This window comes from Mobula hypostoma, chromosome 2, assembly GCF_963921235.1.
Source record: "Mobula hypostoma chromosome 2, sMobHyp1.1, whole genome shotgun sequence".
In the NCBI taxonomy this organism is placed as follows: Eukaryota; Metazoa; Chordata; class Chondrichthyes; order Myliobatiformes; family Myliobatidae; genus Mobula; species Mobula hypostoma.
In genome coordinates this window covers 168671632-168687521 of record NC_086098.1, presented here as the reverse complement: position 1 = coordinate 168687521, position 15890 = coordinate 168671632, and the positions used below count along the sequence as shown (strand labels likewise).

At 45.3% G+C, this 15890-nt stretch overlaps 1 protein-coding gene across 2 annotated transcripts in view; it reads left to right on the top strand.

Moving 5' to 3' along the window:
* The window catches only part of unm_sa1614 (un-named sa1614), a 188060-nt gene that overhangs the window by 105308 nt on the left and 66862 nt on the right, over positions 1–15890 (top strand). For both annotated transcript variants that reach the window (XM_063041044.1, XM_063041043.1), the window contains one exon: positions 9027–9127. In XM_063041044.1, the coding sequence (XP_062897114.1) occupies positions 9027–9127 (101 nt within the window). The remainder of the gene's footprint in view (positions 1–9026; positions 9128–15890) is intronic.

The window sequence follows — 15890 nt, the reverse complement described above, 5'->3', positions numbered from 1 at the left end:
GCTGTTCACCATAGAAACATAGAAAACCTACAGCACAATACAGGCCCTTCAGCCCACAAAGTTGTGCCGAACATGTCCCTACCTTAGAAATTACTAGGCTTACCCATAGCCCTCTATTTTCCTAAGCTCCATGTACCTATCCAAAAGTCTCTTAAAAGACCCTATTGTATCCACCTCCATCACCGTTGCCGGTAGCCCATTCCACGCATGCACCACTCTGCGTAAAAAACTTACTGCTGGCATCTCCTCTATACCTACTCCCCAGCACCTTAAACCTGTGTCCTCTTGTGGCAACCATTTCAGCCCTGGGAAAAAACCTCTGACTATCCACATGATCAATGCCTCTCATATCTTCTACACCTCTATCAGGTCACCTCTCATCCTCCGTCGCTCCAAGGAAAAAAAGCCAAGTTAATTCAACCTGTTTTCATAAGGCATGCTCCCCAATCCAGGCAACATCCTTGTAAATCTCCTCTGCACCCTTTCGATGGCTTCCACATCCTTCCTGTAGTGAGGCAACCAGGACTCAGCACAGTATCCCAAGTGAAGTCTGACCAGTGTCCTATATAGCTGCAACATTACCTCTCGGCTCCTAAATTCAATTCCACGATTAATGAAGGCCAATACACCGTATACCTTCTTGACCACAGAGTCAACCTGCGTAGCTGCTTTGAGCATCCTATGGACTCGGATCCAAGATCCCTCTGATCGTCCACACTGCCAGGAGTCTTACCATTAATACTATATTCTGCCATCATATTTGACCTACCAAAATGAACCACCTCACACTTATCTGGGTTGAACTCCATCTGCCACTTCTCAGCCCAGTTTTGCATCCTATCAATGTCCCGCTGTAACCTCTGACAGCCCTCCACACTATCTGCAACACCTCCAACCTTTGTGTCATCATCAAACTTACTAACCCATCCCTTCACTTCCTCATCCAGGTCATTTACAAAAATCACAAAGAGTAAGGGTCCCAGAACAGATCACTGAGGCACACCACTGGTCACCGACTTCCATGCAGAATATGACCCGTCTACAACCACTCTTTGCCTTCTGTGGGCAAGCGAGTTCTGGATCCACAAAGCAATGTCCCCTTGGATCCCATGCCTCCTTACTTTCTCAATAAGCCTTGCATGGGGTACCTTATCAAATGCTTTGCTGAAATCCATATACACTACATCTACTGCTCTTCCTTTATCAATGTGTTTAGTCACATCCTCAAAAAATTAAATCAGTCTCATAAGGCACAACCTGCCCTTGACAAAGCCATGCTGACTATTCCTAATCATATTATACCTCTCCAAATGTTCATAAATCGTGCCTCTCAAGATCTTCTCCATCAACTTACCAACCACTGAGGTAAAACTCACTGGTCTATAATTTCCTGGGCTACCTCTACTCCCTTTCATGAATAAAGGAACAACATCTGCAACCCTCCAATCCTCCGGAACCTCTCCTGTCCCCATTGATGATTCAAAGATCATCGCCAGAGGCTCAGCTATCTCCTCCCTTGCCTCCCACAGTAGCCTGAGGTACATCTCATCCGGTCCTGGCGACTTATCCAGCTTGATGCTTTCCAAAAGCTCCAGCACATCCTCTTTCTTATTATCTACATGTTGAAGCTTTTCAGTCTGCTGCAAGTCAGCACTACAGTTACCAAGATCCTTTTCCATAGTGAATACTGAAGTAAAGTATTCATTAAGGTGCTCTGCTATTTCCTCTGGTTCCATACACGCTTTCCCACTGTCAGACTTGATAGGTCCTATTCTTTCACGTCTTATCTTCTTGCTCTTCACATAACAGGTGTCCACCGCTTTTCGAACGTTCGCTTTACGAAACCTCACTGTTATGAAAGACCTACATTAGTACCCTGTTTTCGCTTTCAGAAGGTGTTTTCACTGTTACAAAAAAAAAATTCTGCGGGCGAGAAAATCAGCGCGCAATAAAAGGCAGCGCGCCCCGAGCAGCCGCTCTCCCCCGGATTCGGAACTGCTCTGCTTTAACACGTGTCTGTGAGCAGCCGTTTGCAAGATGAGTTCTATGGTATCGGAAAAGCCTGAAAGAGCTCGTAAGGGTGTTCACTTACGGTAAAACTAGACATAATTAAGCGTTTTGATCGTGGTGAACGAAGTAAGGACAACGTGAGTTTGGCTTGTGGAAGCTGACGAACATGATGTTGAAGAGGTTTTGGCATCCCATCACCAAGAACTGACAGATGAAGAGCTGATGCAATTGGAAGAAAAAAGGATAACAATCGAAACCAAATGAGTAATGATAAAGTACGACTTTAATTTTGAAAGGGTTCGTTGGTTTAGGGGATATTTGCAGGATGGTTTGAGTCCTTATTAAAGAACTGTGTGGTAGAAAAATGTGCGAGGCTCAGCAGTCAAGCAAGCCTTCTACATCAGTCACAGCAGATGACGAACCTCAACCTTCGACATCGAGGCGGGCAGAGATAGAAGAAGATGAGCTGCCTGCTGTAATGGAAACAGGCGATGAGATGACACCACAGTGTTCCACCACCCCAACCCCCAGGCCACGGACAGATACCGATCGCGGAGAATGCAAAGCTAGCCCGGAGGCACATAGCACATCTTTAAGAAAAAATGCTAATTAATTAAGTGCCGCCGACACATAATTGTCGGCCCAGATCAGAGACGATGCAATCGGAAATCGGCACTAATCTGGGCCGACAATTACGGGTGGCACCTGATTAATTAGCATGTTTGTTTCGCTTTTTTCTTAAAGATGTGCTGTGTACCTCCCGGCTACCGCTGGACCCCTGCGTTCTTTGCGGCAATATATCGCTTAGCGGCCCGGAGGGTAGGGGCCACTGCACCACCCAAACTCTGACAAGTCTAACACACCATTGTGTGCTCGGCGCTGTCTTCCCGATTCCTGTAAGTGATACTACACTGTACATACATTATTTCTACTTTATAGGCTGTGTATTTTTACATGTTATTAGGTATGATTTGGCAGCTTCATAGCTTAAAGATTACTGGAGGGCACTTGCGCGTGTTTCTGCCGAGAGCGCTTGCGTGAGATTTTCTGCTGACGGCGCTTGCGTGCGATTTTCACTACGGAAAGCAGTGCAGTAATGATTGTGGAAAAGTATTTCTAGTTTACATAGGCTGTGTATTTATCATATCATTTCTGCTTTTACTATGTGTTACTGTTATTTTAGGTTTTATGTGTTGTTTGGCATGATTTGGTAGGTTATTTTTGGGTCTGCGAACGCTCACAAAATTTTCCCATATAAATAAATGGTAACTACGTCTTCGCTTTACGATATTTCGGCTTACGAACCGTTTCATAGGAACGCTGTACCTTCGGATGGCGGGGGAAACCTGTACTTGTAGAATGCCTTGGGGTTTTACTTAAACTTGCCTGCCAAGGCCTTCTCATGGCCCCTTCTGGCTCTCCTAATTTCCTTGTTAAGCTTCTTCCTGGTAGCCTTATAATCTTCTAGATCAACGGTCCCCAACCACCGGGCCACGGACCGTTACCGGGCTGCAAAGCATGTGCTACCGGGCTGCAAGGAAATGATATGTGTCAACTGCACCTTTCCTCATTCCCTGTCACACACTGTTGAGTTTGAACATAGGGTTGCCAACTGTCCTGTATTTGCTGGGACATCCCGTATATTGGGCAAAATTGGTTTCTCCCATACGGGACTGCCCTTGTCCCGTATTTCCCCTGCTAAAGTAGAGCGTTCCTATGAAACCTTTTGTGCCAAAATGGCATAAAGCGAAGAAGTAATTACCATTAATTTATATGGGAAAAATTTTTGAGTGTTCCCAGACCCAAAAAAAACCTACCAAATCATACCAAATAACACATAAAACCTAAAATAACGCTAATATAGAGTAAAAGCAGGAATGATATGATAAGTACATAGCCTATATAAAGTAGAAATAATCTATGTACAGTATAGTCGGGAAGATTAAGCCAAAGCTGATTTGTGGGGGGAAAAATCGGCACATATGCGCATGCGCACAGAGGTGCCCGCGCCAGACATCATGGTCATGGTAGTCTTTCTTGGAGTAAACCCAAGTGTCCCGTATTTGACTGCTACTTTTGTCCCTTATTTGGGAGTAAGAAAGTTGGCAACCCTAACTGTAAAAGACATGTTGAGCTGAGTTTAACCCAACTTGAACACCCCCCCAACCCCCGGTCGGCCAGTCCGCAAGAATATTGTCAATATTAAACCGGTCCGCTGTGCAAAAAAGGTTGGGGACCCCTGTTCTAGATCTCTAACATTACCTAGCTCTCTGAACCTTTTGTAAGCTTTTTTTTTCTTGACCAGATTTATTACAGCCTTTGTACACCACGGTTTCTGTACCCTACCATAACTTCCCTGTCTCACTGGAATGTACCTATGCAGAACTCCACACAAATATCCCCTGAACCTTTGCATCATTTCTTCCGTACTTTTCCCTGAGAACATCTGTTCCCAATTTAAGCTTCCAATTTCCTGCTTGATAACCTCATAGTTCCCCTCACTCCAATTAAACGCTTTTCTAACTTGTCAGTTTCTATCTCTCTCCAATGCTATTGTAATGGAGATACCGATATAATATGGGGAAAAATGATAGATTTCCACTAGCCATGCTAGTGTACAAGTGCTCTTTATGTCAGAATATGTTAAGCCCATCATCCCTACTGGGGCCTGTGCCACCAACAGCAACTGACCAGAGACCTCTGTCCTGGACCAGTCTTTCAACTGGATGATAGAAGGTTGATCGGCCCTGTGGCATCTGCAGACTTGCAGCTTTCACCAAATGGCTTAATACGTCTTTTAGGCGAAGATTCTTCCTCTCCCAGCGATGAGGTCTTTGAAGTTTCTGTTGGCATTTCTGTAGCTCTGGACTTTTACAGGATGGGGTTGCTAGTCCCATGCTCAACCCTCCTCCTTTCACAGTCGGTCTTGGGACTGTCCATGGTGAAGTTTATGTCAGAATATCCTGTAGACTTACAACATCTGTGTTATGTGCAATGCTTCTTATCTGCAATTATGTTACTTAAAATATGAATATTAATATAAAAATTCCAGAGATCCTGCTGCTCAGATCAGGAACCCCTGAAGCAGCTACGTTCCTAACAAAACAGATGAATAGTTTAAATGAGAATTTACTCTCAACATCATGAAGTATATCATGTAGATGTGTGACAATGGGCTGAATTAATTAATTTTGGATTGAAAGCTAAAATGACAGAGGCATAACTTGCCCCATCGGTCAAAAGTAGAGTACCTTCCACTTTGGCAGTACATTGATTTCAGAAATATCTGTCTAGTTCTCAGCTGTCTAGTTAAGGGAAGGACACTAATGAGTACTTTACACTGCATCTCTCTTACCTGGAAATGACAGACATAGAAACATAGAAAACCTACAGCACAATGCAGGCCCTTCGGCCCACAGTGCTGTGTTGAACATGTACTTACTTTAGAAATTACCTTGGGTGACCCATAGCTCTCTATTTTTCTGAACTCCATGTACCTATCCTGGAGCCACTTAAAAGACCCTATTGTATCTGCCTCCACCACCATCACCGGCAGCCCATTCCACACAGTCACCACTCTCCTTGTAAAAAAAACTTGCCCCTGACATCTCCTCTCTACCTACTTCCAAGCACCTTAAAACTGTGCTCTCTCGTGTTAGCCATGATGCTACACACGTATGTATGTGATTCTCTGACTGAGTTAGCGTATGGAAAAACTTGAAGATTCACCCATGGGAGGGAATAGTTTGTAGCTTTTGGAAAATAAATTGAAAGAATTCTATCTTTATTTTTAGAGTCATCAGCAGTAAACGGATCTCAAATTGCTTTTCATGGCATCCTTTCCTGGTGGTTCACTTCTCTCAGACAGACGTATTTTTTTTTAAAGTCAGGAAAGTACAACACAGAAACAGGCTCTACAGCTACAGCTAGGCTGTACTGAACCAAATAAACTGCCTATTGTTTTCATTCTAAGAATGAATACAATATCAAAGATTAGTATCTCTGGTTTGAATGGCCTTTTTATTTAATTGCCCATGTGATGTGGACATTGCCAGCAACAGCCACATTCATTGTTCATAAACTCAAGAGATTCCACAGATGCTAGAAATCCAGAGTAACACACACAAAATGTTGGAGGAACTCAGTAGATCAGGCAGCATCTATGGAGAGGAATAAACAGTTGGTGTTTCCGGCCAGTACTTTCATCAGTACTGGAAAGGAAGGTGGAAGAAGCCAGAATAAGAAACCTCACCTAATTTCACCTAACACCTGCCAGCTTGTAGCCTTTCCCCTCCCCCCGGCTTCTTATTCTGGCTTCTTTCCTTTACCTTTCCTGTTCTTCCCAGCAATTTGCATCTGTAGTACATCCCTTTTTGGAACTGGGGATGCAGCTGAATGTCAAGTACATTGGTTATCTGGCATCACTAGATAAGTACAGCAGATACTTGCCTGAAGGATGTATTGTGAGCCAGCTGAGTTTTTATAGAAATTCAGTAGTTTTGTGCTTACTATTACTAGGGATGGCTTTTCCCTTTACTTCCTGTAGGTGAGTAGTACATTGTGGGGCAAATTGCACTTACCTGCTGCTGCTCCCTAGCAATACTTATGACTTGAGTGAATTTCCTCAACCTAACTACTTTCCTTCTCTTTATCTTCTTGCCCATTTTGGCTACTGCACTGCTCTCTATTTCCCTCATTTTTCCATTATTTCATTCTTCTGCCTCTTTTCCCAATTTTCCCTGCATTGGCACTGCTTCCTGCATGCATGCTGAGCTCGTTGACTTCATTAACTTTGCCTCCAACTTTCACTCTGCCCTCAAGTTTACCTGGTCCATTTCCGACACCTCCCTCCCCGCCCTTTCTAGATCTTTCTGTTTCTATCTCTGGAGACAGCTTATCTACTGATGTCTATTATAAGCCTACTGACTCTCACAGCTACCTGGACTATTCGTCTTCTCACCCTGCCTCTTGCAAAAATGCCATCCCCTTCTCGCAGTTCCTCCGTCTCCGCTGCATCTGCTCTCAAGATAAGGCTTTTCATTGCAGGACGAGGGAGATGTCCTCCTTTTTTAAAGAAAGGGGCTTCCCTTCCTCCAGCATCAACTCTGCTCTCAAACGCATCTCCTCCATTTCACGCACATCTGCTCTCACTCCATCCTCCCGTCACCCCACTAGGAATAGGGTTCCCCTGGTCCTCACCTACCACCCCACCAGCCTCCGGGTCCAACATATTATTCTCCGTAACTTCCGCCACCTCCAATGGGATCCCACCACTAAGCACATCTTTCCCTACCCCGCCCCTCTGCTTTCTGCAGGGATCGCTCCCTATGCGACTCCCTTGTCCATTCATCCCCCCCCCATCCCTCCCCACCGATCTCCCTCCTGGCACTTATCCTTCTAAGCGGAACAAGTACTACACATGCCCTTACACTAACTCCCTTACCACCATTCAGGGCCCCAGACAGTCCTTCCAGGTGAGGCAACACTTCACCTGTGAGTCGGCTGGGGTGATATACTGCGTCCGGTGCTCCCAATGTGGCCTTCTATATATTGGCGAGACCCGACATAGACTGGGAGAACGTTTTGCTGAACACCTATGCTCTGTCCGCCAGAGAAAGCAGGATCTCCCAGTGGCCACACATTTTAATTCCACATCCCATTCCCATTCTGACATGTCTATCCACGGCCTCCTCTACTGTAAAGATGAAGCCACACTCAGGTTGGAGGAACAACACCTTATATTCCATCTGGGTAGCCTCCAACCTGATGGCATGGACATCCACTTCTCTAACTTAGGCTAATGCCCCACCTCCCCCTCGTACCCTATCCATTATTTATTTATATACACATATTCTTTCTCTCTCTCTCTCTCTCTCTCCTTTTTCTCCCTCTGTCCCTCTGACTATACCCCTTGCCCATCCTCTGGATTTTTCCCCTCCTCCTCCTTTTCCTTCTCCCTGGGCCTCCTGTCCCATGATCCTCTCATATCCCTTTTGCCAATCAACTGTCCAGCTCTTGGCTCCATCCCTCCCCCTCCTGTCTTCTCCTATCATTTTGGATCTCCCCCTCCCCCTCCCACTTTCAAATCTGTTACTAGCTCTTCTTTCAGTTAGTCCTGACGAAGGGTCTTGGCCTGAAACGTCGACTGTACCTCTTCCTAGAGATGCTGCCTGGCCTGCTGCATTCACCGGCAACTTTGATGTGTGTTGCTTGAATTTCCAGCATCTGCAGAATTCCTCATGTTTACGTTCCCTCTAACTTCGTTGTTTCCTCTACGTTTTCCCTCCAACTTTTCCTGTCTATCTTCTCTATTGCCTTTTTAAATTCCCACACCACCAGATTCAGGAACAGTTATTACCCTACAACCATCAGGTTTCCGAACTGGCATGGATAACTTTACCCACCTCTACTCTGAACCGATTCCACCACCTACAGACTCACTTTAAAAGATTCTACAACTCAGTATGATTTATTTATGTTTTTATTCTTGCACAATGTATCTTTTTTGCACATTGGTGGTTTGTCAGTCTTTGTTTATGTATAGTTTTTCATAAATTCTCTTGTATGTCTTTATTTTCCTTTAAAGACCTGCAAGGCAATGAATCTCAAAGTGGTATATGGCAACATATACGTACTTTGACGTACTTTATTTAGACTTTGAGTTTGACTTTGTCTTTGAAAACTTTGAGTTAAAGTAGTATTCTGGCAGTCGGCTTCTTGTCACTATGGACAAATTTTCATACATAAACATTCCAAGAACAATTTTACGGTTCTTCAGTATACTTCTGCAAACTGTGCATTTACTGGAATTAAATTTTGAATTGCTTAAAGGGTCACTCATCTGTTCTGCAAGAGGGCTGAGCAGCCATTCGCATCATTCTCATACCACTGTACCACAAGAACATTTTCAACAATAACGATACTCCATTTATTTATCAAGTTCTCGAAGTTTTGAACTCTATGGCCAAGGGAATTTCACTGATGTTATTGTTTCTTTATATTTTCTTTTCCTGCAGGATTCTGTGAACCGCCAGTCTGTTTATAGTATGCACCAACTTCAGGGCAATAAGCAATTCGGTACCGAAAAAGTAGGAATCCTGTACAAGAAAAGTGATGGGTTAGTATGATTGTAAACTCATTGCCCTGGAAATTATTGGTCTTCAGAGTATTTGATTCCAGTCAGATAAGCCTTCATTATAGTCCTATTTCTTTTGTGGCTTACTTTCTTTTTTGCAAAATAGAAATGAAGATATCAAATTGCTCAATTATAACTGTAAGGAGGACTCACTTTCTTTACTGCACTAATCAAGCTGCCTGAGGACATTGACTAAATTGCAAAGATCCAGACAAGTTGACCTCGTTTACTTTATAGTCTTTTATGTCTATTGTTGTGATATTAATATCCTTGAAAAAATATTGACTTTGTTGAAATAAAGTGAATGCTTTAATTGATATGAACACTTCATAAAACTCAAACTCTGAAAAAGGTTTGTTCAGAATAATCCAAGAAACACCAAGTATAATGCTTAAATTTTCTCTCTCGCCTCCCTCTCCTAAAAAGCAATTCATATGCTGATGAGTATTTTGCAGCAAGTAATCCTCCTAAAGCCACGTAAAAGCATGTCTCTCTTCTCCATTCTCAACGATATTTAGAAATAAGCATGAAACTCTAGCTTTGCTGGTAATGCCTACATCCCATAAACTGATAATAATTGTAAAAACAATCCCCATTCCACCATATTTTCATCTTCTCTCCACTCTATTGCTGATCACCTTAATATCTGCTTGACCAAACCTGATAGGCATGATTAAATCACATTTATGCATCTAAACACGATGAAAATGCAGAGAAATAGTGTCACCACCCATATTCTTAATGCCTGCCTTCTGCATGCCTTTGCCTGACCCTTCACTGTGCCTCTCCAGTGATTGTAAAAGGCTACTGAATTATAGCCACAGATGGATTTAGAGAAGAAACAATTATGGACCAGTTCTGATCTCACTGAGGGAGACAGTCTAGACTGGTTGGGGAACAAGCAACAGGAAGGATACTGGTCACGTATCAGGGGATTGGAAATTATGAACACCATCATTCAGAGAGAGGGCACTCACTTGTCTGTCATAGAACCACTGCCTCTTGCCAAAGCTGCAGCAGAGTAATCCTAGCCATCTGTTGGAAGACAGTCTGCAAGTGGAATAGTCTGAGCTCTCAGATCATATATCTGCAATTCCACCTCAGCACACACATATCCAATGGACTATGCTTATGCTGCAGGAGGAGCGGAAATATTGGCAGTGAGTTTTGGGTCTATGAGTTGAGGTGGATCAGGAAGTTGAAATAGACACTACCTATGCTCAGAAAAAATTTGGCTTCATGCTCCAAGCAAAGACATAGAAACATAGAAAACCTACAGCACAATACAGGCCCTTCGGCCCACAATGCTGGCCGAACATGTACTTACTTAGAAATTATCTAGGGTTACCCATAGCCCTCCATTTTTCTAAGCTCCCTGTACCTATCCAGGAGACTCTGAAACTGCATTTTGGAGATAGTGATCACAACTCTATTTCTTTTACCATAGCATTGGATAGGGATAGGAACAGACAAGTTAGGAAAGTGTTTAATTGGAGTAAGGGGAAACATGAGGCCTTCAGGCAGGAGCTTGGAAGCATAAATTGGGAACAGATGCTCTCAGGGAAATGTACGGAATAAATGTGGCAAATGTTCAGGGGATATTTGTGTGGGGTTCTGCATAGGTACGTTCCAATGAGACAGGGAAAAGATGGTAGAGTACATGAACCGTGGTGTACAAAGGCTGTTGTAAATCTAGTCAAGAAAAAAGAATAGCTTACGAAAGGTTCAAAAAGCTAGGTAATGATAGAGATCTCGAAGATTATAAGGCTAGCAGAAAGGAGCTTAAGAAAGAAATTAGGAGAGCCAGAAAGGGCCATGAGAAGGCCTTGGCGGACAGGATTAAGAAAAACCCCAAGGCTTTCTACAAATATGTGAAGAGCAAGAGGAAAAGACATGAGAGAATAGGACCAATCAAGTGTGATAGTGGAAAAGTGTGTATGGAACTGGAGGATATAACAGAGGTACTTAATGAGTACTTTGCTTCAGTATTCACTATGGAAAAAGATCTTGGCAATTATAGGAAAGACTTACAGTGGACTGAAAAGCTTGAGCATGCAGATATTAAGAAAGACGATGTGCTGGAGCTTTTGGAAAGCATCAAATTGGATAAGTCACCAGGACCAGCCGAGATAGAAACATAGAAAACCTACAGCACAATACAGGCCCTTCAGCCCACAAAGTTGGGCCGAACATGTCCCTACCTTAGAAATTACTAGGCTTACCCATAGCCCTCTATTTTTCGAACCTCCATGTGCCTATCCAAAAGTCTCTTAAAAGACCCTATCGTATCCACCTCCACCACAATTGCCAGCAGACCATTCCACGCACTCACACTCTCTGCGTTTAAAAAAAAAACTTACCCCTGACATCTCCTCTGTACCTACTCCTCAGCACCTTAAACCTGTGTCCTCTTGTGGCAACCATTTCAGCCCTGGGAAAAAGCCTCTGACTATCCCACGATCAATGCCTCTCATCTTCTTCTACACCTCTATCAGGTCACCTCTCATCCTCCATCGCTCCAAGGAGAAAAGGCCGAGTTCACTCAACCTGGTTTCATAAGGCATGCTCCCCAATCCAGGCAACATCCTTGTAAATCTCCTCTGCACCCTTTCTATGGTTTCCACATCCTTCCTGTAGTGAGGCAACCAGAATTGAGCACAGTACTCCAAGTGAGGTCTGACCAGGGTCCTATATAGCTGCAACATTACCTCTTGGCTCCTAAACTCAATTCCACGATTGATGAAGGCCAATACACTGTATGCCTTCTTAACCACAGAGTCAATCTGCGCAGCTGCTTTGAGCGTCCTATTGACTCGGACTCCAAGATCCCTCTGATCCTCCACACTGCCAAGACATGTACCCAGGCTACTGTGGGAGGCGAGGGAAGAGATTTCTGAGCCTCTGGCGATGATCTTTGCGTCATCAATGGGGATTGGAGGGTTGTGGATGCTGTTCCATTATTCAAGAGAGGAAGTAGAGATAGCCCAAGAAATTATAGACCAGTGAGTCTTACTTCATTCGGTGGTAAGTTGATGGAGAATATCCTGAGAGACAGGATTTATATGAACACTTGGAGAGGCATCATATGATTAGGAATAGTCAGCATGGCTTTGTCAAAGGCTGGTTGTGCCTTACGAGCCTGATTGAATTTTTTGAGGATGTGACTAAACATGTTGATGAAGGTAGAGCGGTAGATGTAGTGTATATGGATTTCAGCAAGGCATTTGACAAGGTACCCCATGCAGGGCTTATTGAGAAAGTAAGGAGGCATGGGATCCAAGGGGACATTGCTTTGTGGATCCAGAACTGGCTTGCCCACAGAAGGCAAAGAGTGGTTGTAGACGGGTCATATTCTGCTTGGAGGTCAGTCACCAGTGGTGTGCCTCAGGGATCTGTTCTGGGACCCCTACTCTTTATGATTTATATAAATGAAGCAAGGAGCAGTTGAAGATGTCAGCAAACACTCCAGCTAGCTCGCTTGCACAGGCCCTGAGAACCCATCCTGGGGCGCCATCTGGGCCCATCGCCTTCCTTGGATTTATCTTCAGGAAGGCCCTTCTAACATCCTCCTCGGTGACGATGAATCTCGATGCCACCAGGTCCGGTTCATCCAGAGGGAGCGGGACGCTCCTCTTCTGTTCGAATCTTGCATAGAATACGTTAAGTTCATCAGGAAGAGAAGCGCCACAGTTATTGATATTCCCAGCCTTTTCTTTGCGCCCAGTGATCTCATTTAGACCCTGCCATAGTCTACTGGCATCCCTTTGGTTAGCCTGGGCTTCCAACTTGGCTCGATATTGGCTCTTGGCGCCCTTAATGGCTTTCCAGAGCTCACGCCTGGATTCCGTGTAGCAAGTGGTATCCCCGGACCTAAAAGCCACAGCCCTAGCCGTTAAAAGGGACTTGACCTCATAATTCATTCAAGGTTTCTGGTTAGGGAATACCCGGATCGTCTTGCGAGACACACAGTCCTCCGTGCATTTCCAAGTAAAGTCTGTGACAGCTGAGGCATACTCATCGAGGTTAGCTGCCGAGTCCTTGAATACTAACCAGTCCACCCATTCAAAGCAGTCACGGAGAACCTCATCCGTTTCCTCCGTCCAACGCAACACTACTTTTGACACCGTGATCTCCCGCTTCAGTTTCTGTTTGTAAGCCGGGAGGAGGAATGCAGCGTGATGGTCTGATTTTCCGAAGTGAGGTCATGGGACGGAACGGTAGGCATCCTTGACTGCTGTGTAGCAGTGGTCAAGTATATTCGGACCTCTAGTGGGGCAGGAGACATGTTGGTATAACTTTGGCAGCACCTTTCTGAGGTTGGCCTGGTTAAAGTCCCTGGCTGTAATGAGCAAAGCCTCCGGATACCTGGTCTCAAGTTCACTGATGTTGGCATACGGTATGTTCAGAGCACACTCCACGTCCGCCTGGGGGGGAATGTAGACCGCTGTCAGTATGACCGAGGTGAATTCCCGTGGCAGATAGTAGGGACGACACTTCACCTACAGGTGTTCCAGGTCCGGGCTGCAGGAGCTTGTCAGTGCCACTGTGTCCGAGCACCACGCAGTGTTGATCAGTAGGCAGACACCACCTCCCCTCGTCTTGCCGGAAGATGCCGTGCGGTCCAACCGATGGATTGAAAATCCCTCCGGTCGGATGGCACAGTCAGGGGTGGCAGGGGAGAGCCAGGTTTCGTTGAAACAGAATATACAACAGTTCTGCATCTTCCTGCAGTAGGTGAGTCTCCCTTTAAGATCATCCACCTTGTTCTCTATGGCTTGCACATTAGCTAGTAGGATGGTGGGCATAGGGACCCTGAAGCCCCTCAGCTTCAATCTGACCAGCAGCCCAGCTCTTTTCCCACACTTCTTCGGTAAGTAGTGCATCTTTCCAGGTTTCCATCAATGCAGTGTATTGTTGTCAGTTCTTTGAGGTAGGTGGACGTGTCCCGCGGGAATCGATCGGCGGGTCGCGTCGTTGTGCACTCTGGGTCGGGCCGAGTAACAGGGGAGGCTCCGCTGCCACTTCCAGCTGCTGGGGGCCCGGGCTGTCGATTGGGTCGGGCCCCGAAGCCGACACTTAATCCCAGATGGCCGAGCTCCTGGCTGAAACAAGTCCTTAAGCCGAGTCATGGTTGCGGAAGCCTCCGCTCCAGCTGAGCCTTGGGCTCGATTTCCAAGGTTGGCGGCGGAGGCCTCACTTCCGGCAGCTGTGGATTGCCACCAATGGGGCTTTACGGTGGTCGCTTCGGGGAAGCGCCTGGGGCACCTTGAGGTCTCTAACGTCACTTCTGTGTGGTCATCTGCTCTGGATAGGTGCTGGTCAGAATGGGCTGTGTCTCCAAGTGCTCCGGCACAGTAGCAGACCACAGGTCTCTGGGAACGTGGTGGGCCTCACTGGTCGGGTCCAGGTGCGGTCCGGAGTTTAAGAAGCAGTTCTGGCGCGGTGGTCTCCAGCTGGGTCAGTAGCTTCGCCAGGGTGTTGTTGATCTTGATCTTGCTAAATTGGAGGTTTAGAAGGGTTAAGAAAGCGTACGGTGCATTGGCCTTCGTCAATTGTGGGACAGAGTTTTGGAGCCGAGAGGAAATGTTGCAGCTATATAGGACCCTGGTCAGACCCCACTTGGAGTACAGTATTTAGTTCCGGTTGCCTCACTACAGGAAGGATGTGGAAGCCATAGAAAGGGTGCAGAGGAGATTTACAAGGATGTTGCCTGGATTGGGGAGCATGCCTTATGAGAATAGGTTGAGTGAACTCAGCCTTTTCTCCTAGGAGCAACGGAGGATGAGTGGTGACCTGATAGAGGTGTAGGAGATTGGTGAGAGGCATTGATTGTGTGGATAGTCAGAGGCTTTTTCCCAGGGCTGAAATGGCTAGCATGAGAGGACATAGTTTTAAGGTGCTTGGAAGTAGGTACAGAGAAGATGTCAGGGGTAAGTTTTTTACGTAGAGAGTGGTGAGTGCGTGGAATGGGCTGCCGGCGACGGTGGTGGAGGCGGATATGATGGGTTTTTTAAGAGACTCCTGGACAGATATATGGAGCTCAGAAAAATAGAGGGCTGTTGGTAGCCCTAGGTAATTTCTCAGGTAAGGACATGTTCGGCACAACTTTGTGAGCTGAAGGGCCTGTATTGTGCTGTAGGGTTTCTATGTTTCCAGCTAACTCCCATCAACAAGTTCAGGCACAAAACACCCACTCTTCAAGAGTTGCATTGCAGAAATGCAATTTTAATCCTGGTTTTTGGCACCTGGATAGTACCTCATCTGAATATTCCAGTAGATTCTGTTTTAAACTCAGATTTCTAATTTGGTGTATTGTCCGCAGTTCTGGTCACCTACCTGTAGGAAAGATATCAGTAAGGTTGAAAGAGTGCAAAGAAAATTTACTGGGATGTTACTGGGACTTCACCTTAGTTCATTAGCTATGTTTAAAAGGAAGTTAGATATGGCCCTTGTGGCTACAGGGGTCAGGGGGTATGGAGGGAAGGCTGGGTTCTGAGTTGGATGATCAGCCATGATCATAATAAATGGCGGTGCAGGCTCGAAGGGCCGAATGGCCTACTCCTGCACCTATTTTCTATGTTTCTATGTTTCTATGTTTCTATGTTAGAACCTTATTCCCTTTTTCTAAGAAGAAAGAGGGGAGATTTGATAAACGTCTACAAAATTATGAGGGGTATAGATAGGATAAATGCAAGCAGCCTTTTCCACTGAAGTTGGATGGGACCACAACTATTAAGAGTGAAAG